This window comes from Cupressus sempervirens, chromosome 5 (assembly GCF_028749045.1).
Source record: "Cupressus sempervirens isolate cs-2001-9-10 chromosome 5, ASM2874904v1, whole genome shotgun sequence".
Lineage (NCBI taxonomy): Eukaryota > Viridiplantae > Streptophyta > Pinopsida > Cupressales > Cupressaceae > Cupressus > Cupressus sempervirens.
Genome location: NC_143122.1, coordinates 312,543,949 through 312,560,451, shown reverse-complemented (window position 1 = coordinate 312,560,451; position 16,503 = coordinate 312,543,949). Strand labels below are relative to the sequence as shown.

Genomic DNA, 16,503 nt, shown 5'->3' with positions numbered 1-16,503 from the left:
AATGAAATCAAAGGATCTTTTATCCTTACCTATTTGTGAAGTAGATGCTCCTTGATCAGCATGTACATTACTCATCAAAGGACTGGAGTCATTTTTGTGAGTGTAACTAGAAGATTGATTCTTCAACCTTTGCCCCCGGGTAAGCACTGTGTATGAAGTTTTGTTGATGGTTGCATAACATTCACCTTTTGATTCAGAATCCGACTCATATTCTAAAAGTAAATTTCTAGAGTTTCCATTTGAATAGGAATCAAGCTTTGAAGGAGTTGTAGTGTTCAATTCATTAGTAGATAACAACTACATCATGCAGGTAGTCTCTAGACAACTCTCACTATCATGATCTGTTGTCAAATGAAAAATGCACATATTTCCTTTTTTTGGCACCACTTCAATTTGCAACTTGGGTTGTGATCCTATAAGCTACATAAATCTACCTTCATTGTTTCTTCCCAATGAATTTTGATAATTCCACTAATAGGAACTATTGAACCTTGGTAACTACTTCTTCATTGCTACCAACTCATTTGACAATTTTTGAATCATCTCCTCAAATGATGTGGTATTATTGGAACTTCCCTTAGTTTGAAGTTCTTGTTTCCATTTTCCCATGGAAATCAAATCATCCTCACATTTGATTGCTTTCTTTTGTGCGTCAGCTAGATCCATGGGATGTGCTCTCCTTAAATCATAATTGATGTCTGGAGGCATTGCACTAATAAAGAATGTTTCCAAATTACTAGGTTTAGGTCTATTAGCGATTGAAATTTTACTGATAATCTTATTAAACTTGGCAATGAAATATCTCATACTCATAGTGGGTTGCTTCTTAATTGAAGTCAACTGTGTTAGTAGTGCATGTTCATCTTTTGCAATCTTGAATCTTGTCTTGAAGGTCGTTCTCAATGTATCCCAATCAATTATTGAGCCATCAACTAGATGATAAAACTAGTTTGGTGCATTATCCATGAGGGTCTCTACAAACAATGTCACAACAACATCGTCATGTCCAACCCCTAAGATATGAGCAGTTGCAAAGAAGGATTTAATGTGTTTGTCCATGGTAACTTTTCCATCACCTGAGAATTTAGGGAAATTCTTCCTGGAACTAGCCAGGAGTGGATGATAAGCATTTAGCACTAATAGCCCTATTGCCATAGCCCATGGAGCAACCATGATTGTCTTGGCAATATATGGTAGGAAATTAACAACTGGAGGAACAGTAACTCCGTAAAGTGCTAACACCTGACAAGTGGAATGTGAAGTGTTGGTGTCCTAATTCCTAATAGGGGAAGGGGGTCTACTATGGCTTTTCTTCTCACTTTTCCACTTTGGAACGTCTAAGATAGGAAAATTGAGCTCTGTAAGCTTATTAAAGATAGGGTCTTGCCCACCTTGTTCCTTGGTATTTCTAAGGAACCTAATTTGTTCCAGGATGCTAGGTTTAGTTTACCTCTGAGCTTCTTGTCACAATTGTCTTTCTTCTCTTTGGATATCTCTCCTTTGAATAGCTCTCTCTAAGGCTTCAGCTCTTCTTTCTTCCTCCTCCAATACTTGGCTAGCATTCTTGTAATGTTTAGTGTTCCTTCTATATCTCCAAACAAATGTGTTAAGGGATGAAATTATGTCTTCTTGGTCATCTTGAAAATAGAGATTAGGTTGGAGCACAAGAACAATGTTTTCATGAGGTAGTACCATTTTCCCTCATGACATAGGCTTTTTAGTCAAGTGATTGTTCGTATTCCCAACGGAGTCACCAAAAATCTATTGATAAATAGATTTTTTCTTTTCATTATGACCCTTTAATACCCAAATTTGGAACAATATTTGGTTACAACAGTTGAAAAGCCACTTACAACTAAAGGGGAGCTTTTCTTTGAATTGATAGGTACAACTCTCTATGCAAGATCTTCAGTGAATTATGTTTTCTTCTTAAACTAATTTAGGGGTATGTTCTTGACCTAAGAACAAAAGAGGTATAACCAAGCTAGACCTAAATAGAGTCTAACTCAGGTGAATGAACATTTCTAAGCACCAAATAGATTTATGCATCCACACATCTTATGAATCCATAAATTTTATCCAACTAATAACTAATGCTAAACTAAGCTAATCCAAATCTAAACTGTGACTAATAAACTCGAAATGTTGGAAGGCTTTCCTCTTTGAATGAATAATAACAATACATATCACATTCATTCGTTGCCTCAAAACATGGGAGGTAAAACTTTATTTTTCCCTTGTCCCAATTCAAACAAAAGAGAAAACATAAACTAAATACAATATTGACTAGAATAGAAAATGATTGACATAAAATACCATTCAATTGTCTCTACAACAAAAAGTACTTCATACCAAAAAAATTTTGACCTTTCATTAATCTTTTCAATTCATACATATAGAGTTTTTGAGATGACCGTTACAATGGAAGCTTAATCAGTTCATCTTCTAAAAATGACAAATGGCAAGACGCCAATTTGTCATATTAAAAAATTACAAAAGAAAATGAAAAGAGGGCATAATATGAATCATTTAAACTTCTTCCCCTTTTCTATTTTTTCTCTATATGCCTTAGTAGCAACCATTATTGGGATTAGCTCCTCGTGATTGGGCATGTGTATATTAGTGAATCTCAAGAGCCATTTTGAATGTTCCCTTGCCAACTCCTTTACAACATTCAACTGATTTGGCAATTCCTCTACGGCCACATGTATACACCCACTGAGCTTCTGGAGTTCTGTGATTTTGTCTTGATTACTAGAAACCATTCTGGATAGATTATCTAGAAATCTAGAGAATTTACTCTTCATTACTTCTACTCCAATGAGAGCCTTTCCTTGACCACTAGTTTGCGAATCAGTGTGCAGCCCTCTCATAAGCTCAAATCCTCTATCTTGAATTGTCTTTACTTTACTCACCATTTTCTTGAGTCGCTTCTCAACTTCCTAGATCATTTCTAGCTTGAACTACATACTTTGGAGCCATTCGAGCAAAGATTCATTTCCTTTCTTCAGAATCTTTGCCTCGACTGCTTCTTTTTCTTTCATTTGGATGATCATCTTTAAAAGGGAGATGCATTCATCACATATGACCCTTTCTCTGACCAAAGTATTACTATTAGACAATATGTTATCCTTTTTTGTCTCCAGTTTGAGGATAGTATTTCCAATTTGATCTATAAGAGAAACTTCTTTTGATTTGAGTCTCTCAATCTATTCTTTACCAATCTGGTCATAATGCCTATCTTCTTGGAGCTAGGAAATGAGGGCTTGCACTTCAACTGCACTAAGAGTCTGGGTTATAGACATACTAGGAATAGATGCTAGTGGAGTGACTAGTTGCCTGATAAATTTGTTCAATTCCTCTATCTTGGCTTTCATCTTGATCTTTGACAATTTGAGACTTTCCAATTGTCCTTTTATCACTTCATTACTTGATCTCCACAAGCCAACTTTTGTATCACATTTGGCTTCTCCAAGATCGATTAAATGCAAAGTAAAATCATCAAGAGTTATATCTTCAATTCTCCCTCCTTTGTTTGGCTTGGCTATTTCCATTGTTAAGTGCCCTGTTTCTGGATCTTGCCCAAGTATTGACAAAGTCTTTTGCTTCTTGACCTTTGTCAACGTAGTCTCGAAATGAACTATGAGAGATACAGTGTATTTTGTAGAAACACTTTCATCTTTTCTTTTCTTTTCCTTTCCAAAGTATCTTCTAACAATGAATTGGTTCCTATTACTTTGGAAGCTGTTCTGAGTGATTCCACACTAAACATTTTCTTCTTCACTAGAGTCATTGTTATAGTAGTTGAAGAGAAAGGATTCTTTAAATCCTTAGAGATGAGTCTGGAAGAAGTCTGGCCCTTCTCCATTTCTAACATCTTCCTTGTCTCCTCATATGACTCAGTAGACTCATTGCTGCCACTCTTTCCATCCCCTAGGTCTACTATCTATAGAGGGGAACCACTTGGCTTCAAAAGTGAAGCACTTGCTGATGGCACAGGGCTATGGTGAGGAGATGGAATTGGCGTGGTATGTGGAGAAGGAATAGGGGTAGTGTGAGGAGAAGGTACTAGAGTAGTGTGAGGGGAAGGTACCAAAGTAAGAGCACTGTCCTTTGGTTCTTCTGCCTTCTTCTCTTCAGTTCCAGTCTGGGTTCCTACGACTAGCAAGGAACCATCATGATAGGTCTAGGCTATAGGAACATTCTTGTCTAAAGGTTGATCACCCCCACCTACTGGTTGAGCTGGCCCTTGAGCAGAACCTATGGTCATGCCTGGTGTGGCACTCTAGGATGAAGAAGGTGTTGTAGCTACTAGAGAAGCTTGAGTGGAAGCTCCCTTACTCCAAAAATTTTTGGTTTTCCACTCAACCCATTTCCTAGTTCTCTATATGATCCTGGCCATCATGATATCAAGACTCTCTTCCACATCTATATATGGCTTGAAACTGATAGGAATTCCCCTTAATTTGGTCAAATATGTATTGCTATACATATTTTGACCATCATCCTCCAATCCTTCGACATTGAAATCAATAGCATATGTCTTTATTTGTTCCACCATGAGCCTGGCGAAAGCATAATCTCTGCTTTCCAACTCATCCTTGCAATTTTCCCAATAATCCTCTAGAGTGGTGACATGCTTGATCACACTCCCCATGGAATTTGAAGCACCTCTCTCGCATATCCATTTGGGTTGAACATGGGTCTCACAACCTCATATTCTTCCAATTTGCACTTTTTCTTGAATGCCTTGAGCATATTTTTGGCATCAGATTGAGATTCAGAACTATAAGCCCCAACCTTTATGGGGAATTCATACCCCTTCTTTAAACTGGCGCTCAGTAGTTTCACCTAGATAGCTTGTCTCATGATCTTTATCAACATGATCATGTCACTTGGCTATCTGGGTAGCTTCAAATGAAATCCGTCAAAAGCTAGAAGATGCAAATACGAAAAGGATGAGAATTGAATAAAGAAGCTACCAAATTGACTGATGGTTACCATCACTTCTGGGTTGAACCTCTTCTCTAGGCATCCTTGTAATTCCCTCCAAATCCTCATTGTAAACGAATCATTAACTCTGACATATTCTGCATAACTATTCTATAACTGCAAGCATGGGTAAAATTCATAACTTTTCACATCATTAGGGAAATTCTCTATTCTGGGAAGGCCTGACCACAATTGTAGAGAAGTTAACATATAAATTAGGAAAGAAGACATGTAGAAGGTATTGTAGAAATTTGCAGCACTGAGAGCTCTAGACATATGCTCACTTACCTCATACGCCCAATCAACATAATGTGTGTCTGAATAGATGATTTGTACTAAAAAGAAATATTGTTCAACAAAATTGAGTGCTTCCACCTCACCTTTCAATCGATGTATAAGAACCATAATATCTACGATCTTGGGCTTGAGATCAGTGCCAAAAAGAGTCTTAGGAACCTTACTCTTAGCTCCTTATGGCTTCTGGAACTAGGACCTCATAATTTTCTTCTTCCACACCATCTTCTTCAAGGAGAACTCAGACATGGCTCCTCCTATTGTCAACTCGGAAAATTCTTCTCACTCAGGAATTCAAAGGCAATTTACTATAGTTTGTTAGTTAATTGAAATCAAAACTATATGATTTGGCAGTAAAATTTGTTTAGTGTCTAGATTGTAGTGGTTAATACATTCAACGATTAGCTCGAGAGCTTGAACTACCACTAGAAACCCAGTTGCTTCCACTAGCCTACTTCCTCAGAGTTTCTCTATTATTGGGTGGATTGTCTCCATCCTCAACTTCCTTTGAAAATCTTGCATGTTGAAGAAATGGAGTGAGGTGTCTATAACATTTTGCGATGTTGACTTAATCCCATTTAGTCCATTGAATCCAACGAATCTTGTTGCCACCTTATCTGAGATTGAGATGAATTGAAAATCTTAAAACTGAAAGTAGCACAGAGAGTAGAACTTTGCAACTATGAGAATTTTGAATTCACTATTCAATTCAATAGTATAGCAGTTCAATAAAGAAAGTGATAGTTTGAAAATCTATTATCTTCATCTCTATATAGAAATCCCAATCCACCCGTTAATCTTCACGATCTACAGCACACGAGTGAATTAAAGGATAAATCCATTAGATTAGTAAATGTGGGGGTTTCTAACGGATTTTTCCATGTCCTTTCACTATTTCCATTGGTTCAACAGTAGCTTTCCTTTATTACAGACTTACTTTCCTATTTTTCACCAAGTTTCAAAAAATTTAGAATGGAGTACTCCGTGAGGAAAAATCTACTCATCCAGATTTTTCTTAAGATACCTTCCCAGATGTGATTAACTTGCTTCCAATGCCATTTTCAAACATCTTGTGATCTATCTATGAGCCCAACATGCTTACAGAAATGATTTTTCAATGGATGCAAAAAATTGCCTTCTAGGGTTGAAAACCCATTGAGGAGAAAGCAACTTTTGTTTTTCCGCCTTTGCTTTTATTTTTGCTTTACCCTCTAAGCCAATGTGCCTCTAAGCTTCAAAAAATCTAAAAAGGGCTGCAAAAGTGAAAAACGAACTCACTTGCTTTTCTTTCTCACAAATTTCTTTGTCAAAAAATTGACTTCCTGGGTCGAAAACTCGCTGCGAAAAAGTTACTTCAGAGTTTTCTGCCAGATGCTATTCTGATCATTCTGATGAATTTTGAGTGACTCCCAAGGTATAATATTGCAATGTAGGGATGATCTATCCATAAAACAACTTGTGTCTCCCTTGCTTTATCTTGTAAACCTCATTCATTGACTTCTATGAAAAATCACCTTCACGAGCCAAAAACCCACCGAGGAGAAGGCAATACTAGATTTTTCGCAAACTTCATTTTCTTTATGTGCAAATTATAATGAGCTATGAGCAAGTTCATTCTTGGAAATGACTTTGTGAAAATCATTATATGACTCAAGAATTTCCATCGAATAAGCTCCTAGACTACCAACAAACTCATGACAACAAGCAATACCCACCCGGTTATATAATGCGGGGGAAGAGGGAAGATGAAAACCTAATGGAGAGACTTTTCACTTGAGGGAAAAAAAAGACTTGGACATACCTAGACCAAATGAAGACACAAGATCATTTTCCACTTTGCAAAATGGGTACAGGATGAAAAGTGGGGCAACAAATACGTATCAATATATTAAATATTTAATAGACATTTACTCATACTTACTGTTAACTTCAATAAACTTACTATATAACAACTTTACCTTGAGAATAGTTTTGATCATCTCCCACAATCTGTTTTATATGTCCATAACCAACAGATCCATTTCAAATAAGACGGACTCTCATAAAAAATTTCTTCAATTTCAAATCTCTTGATTACTATTCACCTTAAAATTTAAACTTTAATCCTCAACATATATCTCATACTTAATCTTAAATCATTAAATCCAACCACTTAATATCATTCTAAAAATACCTGTCACATTCTTACATTAAATTTTCTTTATCTTTTTTTCTTTTTCGTTAAAAGACACATCAACATATTAATACACTTACTATATAACCACTATACCTTGGAAATGAAACTTGGACCTAAAGATACAATTAATGCTTTATCATTTGAGGTTATCTTCATTTATTTTTATGCCGAGAGGCGTTCTATACAATGGCAGCACAAATGCCCAGCACGGGAATATGCCAAGATTCCTTGTCAATAAAAAAGAATTGGGAGTAGTTACAAACTTCCAAATTAAATATTAAAAAAGAATTCCCGAAATAATAGCTGGCCGAAATAATAGGCTCGAAAAAGTAAGGCCCGAAAAAGTAGGACCCGAAAAAATAGGGCCCGAAAAATAGGGGCGAAATAATTTCAATATGATTTTTTTTTTTGTTAAATATAATTTTGCATGCACATTCATGCTTTTTTTTTGTGGGGAGTGGGGGAATTTGAAACAAATTCGTGGAATGTGAAGAGACGTCTGTTGGGGGATATGAGGAGCCTCTCAAAAGTTATAAAACCAAGGCTCCTCATTTCATTTTCATTTTATGTTTTTGCAGGAAGGAAGAGGTGGAGGTTATTGGAGGATTAGATTGGAGTTTTTGAATAGGAGTAAATTGAAGTTTTGGAGTAACATTTTTGCAGGTGAGATTTCTATTTTTTATTTACATTTTCATTTAGATTTAGATGTAGAAGTAAATTGAAATTCAAAATTAGTTATAATATTCTACTTTGATTTATATTTCAATTTTAATTAATTTCATTTAGATTTAGAATTCTGTTCATATGACCGAAATTGAGGCCACTGGAGGACCTGTGCAGAGTTTTTCGTGGAGATAAGCATGTGGGTATTGAATCAAGGCACATTAGGCCTCTTGGAGATGTGATTGCGGTGACTTCCATGGCTTTTTGAATCGAATAGGGCAATCTAAACAATCTTAGATCTGAAATTCTTTTTTTCCTTTTCAGCCGAAGACAGAACAAAGATTGCTTGCAAGAAATTTTGCAGAGTTTAAGATTTGATTGCTTATGGCCGACTATTCTTGGTAACTGATATTTCTATTGTATATTCCCGTGCCCAGCACAGGAAGTTTTAATCTATACAATTTATTTTGTGCATTTAGTGCACAAACTAAAGAATGCATATGCAATCAATTTTTTTATCAATCTTTATGATAGCTTTTTAAAAAAAATAGAAAATAGAAATTATTCTTTTATGTATGTAGAAAAAAATTAGAAAGATTTTATGTATGTAAAAAATTAAAAGAATTCTATATACATCTAGATTTATTGAAAAGAATTCTATTTACATCTAGATATTTTGATTGAAATAACCATAATGTAAAAACAAAATATAAAATAGAAATGTTAATATATGTATGTAGAAAAAATTAGAAAGATTGCATGCATCTAAAAAAATTCTATTTACATCTAGATTTTTTTAGAATGGAAAAAAATGGATAATAGAAATACCAGTTGCATGTTTGTAGAAATAAATTAGAAAAACATGTATCTAGAAATTAAAAAGATTCTATATGTGTCTAATTTTTAGATTTTACTTTATTCTAAACTAATTATTGATGGATATATATTTTAAAAATATTTATGTAGTTTAAAGTTTAGATTTTAATTAATTTGTATGCAAATAGGAAAAAGAATAAATATTTTATATATATGTAGATTAATTTCTATTTTTAAAATTTACAAGTAAATGAGTACTTTATTCATTTAAAGTAAACAAGTTTTTAAGTAATATATTTTTATTTTAGAAATATATTAATCATAATGTTCATTTATTATTACTTATTTAATATACTTACTCTCAAATCTAAGACAATAGAAATGATATTTTATTAACTTTGAAATAGGGAAGTGTTAAGCAAGTTCGTTTACAAAAATACCAAAAATATATTTGGTCTTTGATCAAATTGGAGTTAATATTAGAAATATAAATATGATCATTAACAATTAAGCTAAATTCAGTTCAAAACAATAATGTTATTTAAATTTAAATAATTTTTTTTGAAAAGAATTCTATTTGCATCTACATATTTTGATTGAAATAACCATATTGTAAAAACAAAATATAAAATAGAAATGTTAATATATGTATGTAGAAAAAATTAGAAAGATTGCATCCATCTAAAAAAATTCTATTTACATCTAGATTTTTTTAGAATGGAAAAAAATGGATAATAGAGATATCAGTTGCATGTTTGTAGAAATAAATTAGAAAAACATGTATATAGAAATTAAAAAGATTCTATATGTGTCTAATTTTTAGATTTTACTTTATTCTAAACTATTTATTGATGGATATATATTTTAAAAATATTTATGTAGTTTAAAGTTTAGATTTTAATTAATTTGTATGCAAATAAGAAAAAGAATAAATATTTTATATATATGTAGATTAATTTCTATTTTTAAAATTTACAAGTAAATGAGTACTTTATTCATTTAAAGTAAACAAGTTTTTAAGTAATATATTTTTATTTTAGAAATATATTAATCATAATGTTCATTTATTATTACTTATTTAATATACTTACTCTCAAATCTAAGACAATAGAAATGATATTTTATTAACTTTGAAATAGGGAAGTGTTAAGCAAGTTCGTTTACAAAAATACCAAAAATATATTTGGTCTTTGATCAAATTGGAGTTAATATTAGAAATATAAATATGATCATTAACAATTAAGCTAAATTCAATTCAAAACAATAATATTATTTAAATTTAAATAAAATAAGCCATGTTTACTTTGAAACATCAAACAACTAATTAACTAATACAATAATTAAAATAAATGAATCTATTATGACATAGAAAAATATTTTCGAAGTATAATTTCTTTGTTTTTGAATCAATATGAGTTTTTTTTTCTACTTGAAAAGATAAACCATCCTAATTGTCATCCTTAGTTAACCCTAACAACAACCCCTACCTTAGCCCTAGCCCTAACAATGATGTACAATATAACTATAATCCAACATTAAACTATAATTATAGCACTAAAACATATCCCTATTGATATAACAAAAATCTCAGTCCAAACCATAATCTAAACCAAAAACCTACACACTAATATTGGTTATAGTCCTAACCCTAAAATCTAACCCTTAACCATAATGTAAAAAAAAACTCCAAAATATTGATCAAAATCCTAAACCTACCTATATGGATAACCATGATATTAAACTCTAAATCCAGTCCCAAGGTCCTAACCATGGTGTAAACCTATAACCAAACTCTTAAAAAATTTACTAATCCCTGATCCTAATCACATTCCCAACTTTAAACTTGAACCATAAACCATAGTTGTAACCATAATCATAAACTTAAACAAAACCCTAACCCTAAAGGTACAATCATAAAATTAATCATAGCTTAGACCCTAATCCTAGCACAAACCACAATCATGACCAAATATAAATCTTCACCTTACCCCTAATCATAATTTCAATGTTAACCCTAACATTAGTTTCAATCCTACCATGATATGAACCCTAATATAGACTTCACCTTGATCCTCACCCTAATCTTAAGTCTAATTAAACACTGACTAAAACCTAATCTAAATGATATATCTAACTATAATCCTAACTGTAATTATCATACAACCCAATGCTAACCCTCATGTATATTTAATCCCTAATCTTAACTCTTAATATTCTATAAACTCTAGAATTGACCTTGATTCTAACCATAACCCTAAAATCTAAATTGTAACCATAGCACGAAAGGTGGGGACCCCCGCTACATGGCACAATTTTGGGTCTTGGAGCCTTGCAAAAGCACTACAGAGTGAGGAAATGTCATAAAGGTGACATGTAGTAGCATGATGCAATTTTGGGCTTTAGAGCATTGCAGAAACAATGCAGCTTAAGGAGGCGCTAGAATGGAGACTCATGGAAAGAAGAGGAAAGACATTCATGTCGCTGGCAAAAAACTATGAAAAGAGATAACATGATGTCTTAACCTCCCACAAAAAATGCAAGGTTGATCCCAAGGGGGAATTTGGTTTCCCCAAAAATGAATGATGATCATCGATGAAGGTCTTCCTCTCGAAATAGATGGCATAGATGCATCGTGAATCCTCACCAATGAAGGATTAAGTCGCAACCGTCAATGTAGATTCTCCCCTCAAAAAGGATGACTGAGATGCAACGAGGAAACTCCTCCCAATGAAGGATTAAGTCACATTCGTCGATCAAGATTGGCTTTATTTCCAATGGATGACTAAGATGTAGTGAAGAGATTCCTCCCAACAAACGAAGCAGATAGCACAAAAGGTGTGAACCCCCTCCATGTGGCACAATTTTGGGTCTTAAAGACTCATGAAAGCATTGTGGAGTGAGGAAATGTTGGAAAGGCAATGCGTGGTAGCATGATGCAATTTTGAGCTTCAGAGAATTGAAGAAACAATGTAGCATGACGATGCATCAGAATGGAGATGCATGGCAGCATCTTGTGCAATTCTAGGCTTTAGAGTGTTTCAAAGACACTAGCATATAAAGAAACGTTAGAATGGGAATGCATGGCAACATCTTGCACTTTTGGGAAGATGGGAAGATAGCTCGCGAAGAAATAAGAGTTATCGAATCTCGCAGCATGAATCAACCCGACCAAGAAAAAATGATCCAACGTGGTCAATGAAGAAACCGAGCCAACACAAAATGTTAGCCGCCAACTTTAGCGATGTTAACCCTCTGCAAAGAACCTATCCCATTTAAGGTCTCTCAGATCAGACATCAGTGATGGGTTGAATAGGGGGAAAAAATAGCACACAATGCCCTCCTAAATGAAATTCTAAATGTAACACTAATAACCATAGTCCTACTTCTTTCCCTAACCTTATCCATGAGCGTGGGAATATACATATTATTATATAGGGCACCTTATATAATAATAAATATAATCTAAAATCCCAACCCTTACTCCCCTCCTAACTATAACTGTGACCACAAGAAAACTTCTAAATATAACCCTTCCTCTAACTCTAACCCTAACCCTAACCCTAACTATAATTGTAACCCTATCCCTACCACTAACTGTAACCCTAAATCTAACTCTACCATAATTGGACTTTAACCCTAACTATAACTATAACCCTAAACCTAACTCTAACCTTAACCGTAACCATAACCGTAACCCAAAACCTAACCCTAATCGTAGCTAGGATTCTAATACTCTGTCTACCCCTAACTCAAACTATAGCCCTAACTATACCTCAAACTCTAACCGTAACTCATATTCTAACCCTAACCTTGACCCTAACCCTAACCCTAACCCTAACCCTAACCCTTTGTCTACCCCTATCTCTAACCCTAACCCTAACCCTAACCCTAACCCTAACTCTAACCCTAAATCTAACTCTTTCTGTAAATCTAACTCTACCATAATTAGACTTTAACCCTAACCCTAACTTTAATCCTAACTGAAACCCTAACCCTAACCCTAACTCTAACCTTAACCCTGACTCAATCCCCTTACCCTAACCTTAACATTGATATAACTCTCTCTATATATAACCCTAACACTAAATGTAAACCTAAGCCTAACCCTAACCCTAACCCTAAATCCAACTCTAACCCTAACTGTAAGCGTAACCCTACCCCTACCCATAACTCTAACTGTAAATCTAACTCTACCATAATTGGATTTTAATTTTAACCCTAACCCTAACTCTAACCCTAACCTTGACTCAAAACTCTAACCCTAACCCTAACTCTAACATTAACCCAACTGTAAAATTAACTCTATTGGTAATTCAAACCCTAAAACTAACCCTAATTCTAACCCTAACTCTAACTCTAGCTCTAGCTCTAACCCTAACTCTAACCATAACTCAAACTCAAACCCTAAACCTAACCCTAATCCTAACCCAAATTATAATGCTCTGTCTACCCCTAACTCAAATTATAACCCTAACCCTAACTCAAACTCTAACCCTAACTCATACTCTAACCCTAAACCTGACCCTAGCCCTAACCCTAACCTAGAACCTTACCCTAACCCTAACCCTAACCCTATCTATAACCCTAATACTAACCCTAACTCTAATCCTAATCTTAACCCTAATTCTAATCCAAACACTAACCTTAACCCTACCCCTAACTCTAACCATAAATCTAACTCTACCATAATTAGAATCTAACCCTAACCCTAACCTTAACCCTAGCTCAAACCCTTACCCTAACTTTGTCCCTAACCATATATCTACGTATGACTATAACATTTTACATTACAATATCCCAAAAATAAAATATATATTTTTATCTAAATTAAACTCCTTATATTAAATTTAAAATAATATTTGACTCAAACCTTAACCGTAACCCTAACCTTAACCATGACCATTACTCTAACCCTAACCTTAACCATAAACATAACTCTACACCTAACTCTAACCCTAATTCTAACTCTACCATAATTGGACTCTAATCCTATCCCTAACCCTAACTATAAGCATAACTCTAACCCTATCCTTAACCATGAGCATAACTCTAACGTTAGCCTTACTATAACCCTAACACTAACCCTAATCATAACCATAACCATAACTCTAACCCTAACCTTAACCATGACCATAACATTAACCCTAACCTTAACCATAAACATAACTCTAATCTAAACCATAACCATAACTCTAACAATAACCATAACCATAACTCTATCCCTAACCTTAACCATAGCTCAAACCCTAACCCTAACTCCAACCCTAACTCTAATGCTAACCCTAACCCTAATTCTATCCCTAAGGTTAACATTAACTATAATGGTAACTTTGTCCCTAACCATATATCTATGTATGACTATAACATTTTACATTACAATATCCCAAAAATAAAAAATATATTTTTAATCTATATTAAACTCCTTATATTAAATTGTTAAAAATATTTTGAAGCATAATTTTATACTAACTTCATACAACTCTAATTAAAAATTAATTAACAATTTTATAGTAACCTTATCAAAATAAAAAATAAAAAGTAAATATTTTTCCTATTGCGACGCGACTGCCACTAGCTATATATACCTCTATATATATTACGCCGAGAGTAATCGTTCTCGAGGCGCCTATTTTTATTTTCATTAATCCCAACTTCGATTAAAATAACTTTGGGATTAAATAAAAATAGGCGCCTTGAGAACGATTACTCTCGGCGTAATATATATAGAGGTATATATAGCTAGTTTTGTATTCCAACTATATGTGGGGGTTGATTTGCTGCAATACATGCTCTTGTAGACCCCGGTTTGCTTATTGAGGAGCTCACTAGTTTTTCTTATTTAAGGAGCTCACTGGTTTTGCTTGTTCTTGCAATTGTAGGTATTGCTTGTTTGCGGAGCTCAATAGTGCTGAAGATTCTAAAATGGAGAACACCAAGGTGGTGCTGCTTGTTCTGTTTTTGTGCTGTGTATGCAACTTCGCAGGGGGTAAAACCTCAAAGTCAGACATTGAGGCTCTCATATTGTTCAAAAACGCTTTGGAATCAAATTCAATTTTCCCATCCACATGTTTGAGCTCATGGAACTTTTCAGTTGATCCATGTGACTCTGCATCAACCAGCCAATTCGTATGTGGGATCAGATGTGATGGAGAAAGAAAGAGTAAGAAGAGGATCACCAGCCTCACATTAGACCAGGCAGGATACAGGGGATACTTGCACCCTTCCATTGGGAATCTAAGAGAGCTCACAGAACTCTACTTAGCAGGGAATGCATTCCATGGAAGCATCCCACTGAGCATTCGGAGGTTAACTAATCTCATTAAGTTTGACTTGTCACGAAATATGTTCTCTGGATCTCTGCCACACTCTCTGGGAAGGCTCAAGAACTCGGAGATTCTGTCCTTGTCAAATAACAAGCTGAGTGGGTCTTTGCCCTATTCCCTCAATGGTTTGTCTAATAACATGCTGAGTGGCTTGATATCTCCAATGGGTGGGCATTTTGAGCTCTAACAGTCTTGTGGGTGCCATTCCATCAGATCTGCCATTGTCTCTGACACAGATGTTTCTGAGATCAAATCTTTTGACAGGGCCATTGCCTTCAAGCTGCACCAGACTTCAGCATTTGGGTGTAGTAGATGTTAGCAGCAATCAATTGAATGGTACCATTGAATTTGGGTTCTTGTTTTCCAGCCCTGAATTGCAGCAGCTGAATTTGTCAAACAACAGTTTTACTGCAATCAATGTGCAAAATTTGTCCGCAGTGGACAGTCATCTGGTAGCTGTGGATATTGGATTCAACAAGATCAGTGGGTTCTTGCCATCCAACATTGCAACTTTGAAATCTCTGGCTTCTTTGTCTCTGAGATACAATCGATTTCATGGTCCAATCCCTGCAGATTATGGTGTCAAGGCTGCTGCTGATGTTCACCCTCTGGTTAGATTGTATTTAGGTGGGAATTACCTGAGTGGAGATGTTCCACCTCAGTTTTTAAACATCTCTAGTGACAATATTAGTGGGAGTTTTGCTCACAATTGTCTCAACAGCTGCCCATCCAGTGTTTTGTTGTGCCAAGGTGGGCAAAGGCCAGCTTCTGAGTGTAGGAATGCATAGTAATCGTAGTTAATTTCTTTCTATGTATCTGACAAAGCAGCTATCCGAGCTCTGAAATTTTATGATTTAATTGTATTGGATGTGTGGATTCTCGTAATTTATGAAAATGAAAGTCGCTGCGCTATAATGCTTTGGATCTTGATTGTAAACTTCTGATTGTGAACCCTTCTTTAAGCTTCAAAGCAGTTTCTCAGAAGTTTACTTGCAAGTTTGTTTTCAGAATTATGGTTTTGAGATTTAAATATTAGTATGTTCATGTTTTAACTTAAATTCAAAGTAGAATTGATCGATTGTGACTAAATAACGATCTTGGAGAGGAGTGTGAGTAAAGATATGTATTCCGTTCTGCTATGTCTATGATTACATCATTTTTGCATGCATGTTTAGCATGGTAGCAATCATCTGACAAATGTCTCAGTTCTGTTATGCTTTGATGCAGTGTAGCGATCAG

At 34.6% G+C, this 16,503-nt stretch overlaps 1 protein-coding gene across 1 annotated transcript; it reads left to right on the top strand.

Annotated features, from left to right (window-relative positions):
- Window positions 1-14,863: 14,863 nt before the first annotated feature.
- LOC149555890 (uncharacterized) lies at window positions 14,864-16,052 on the top strand. The gene is made up of 2 exons (XM_089829613.1): window positions 14,864-15,389; window positions 15,478-16,052. The coding sequence occupies exons 1-2, from the start codon at window positions 14,864-14,866 to the stop codon at window positions 16,050-16,052; spliced, it is 1,101 nt and encodes a 366-aa protein (XP_089685739.1).
- Window positions 16,053-16,503: the final 451 nt, after the last annotated feature.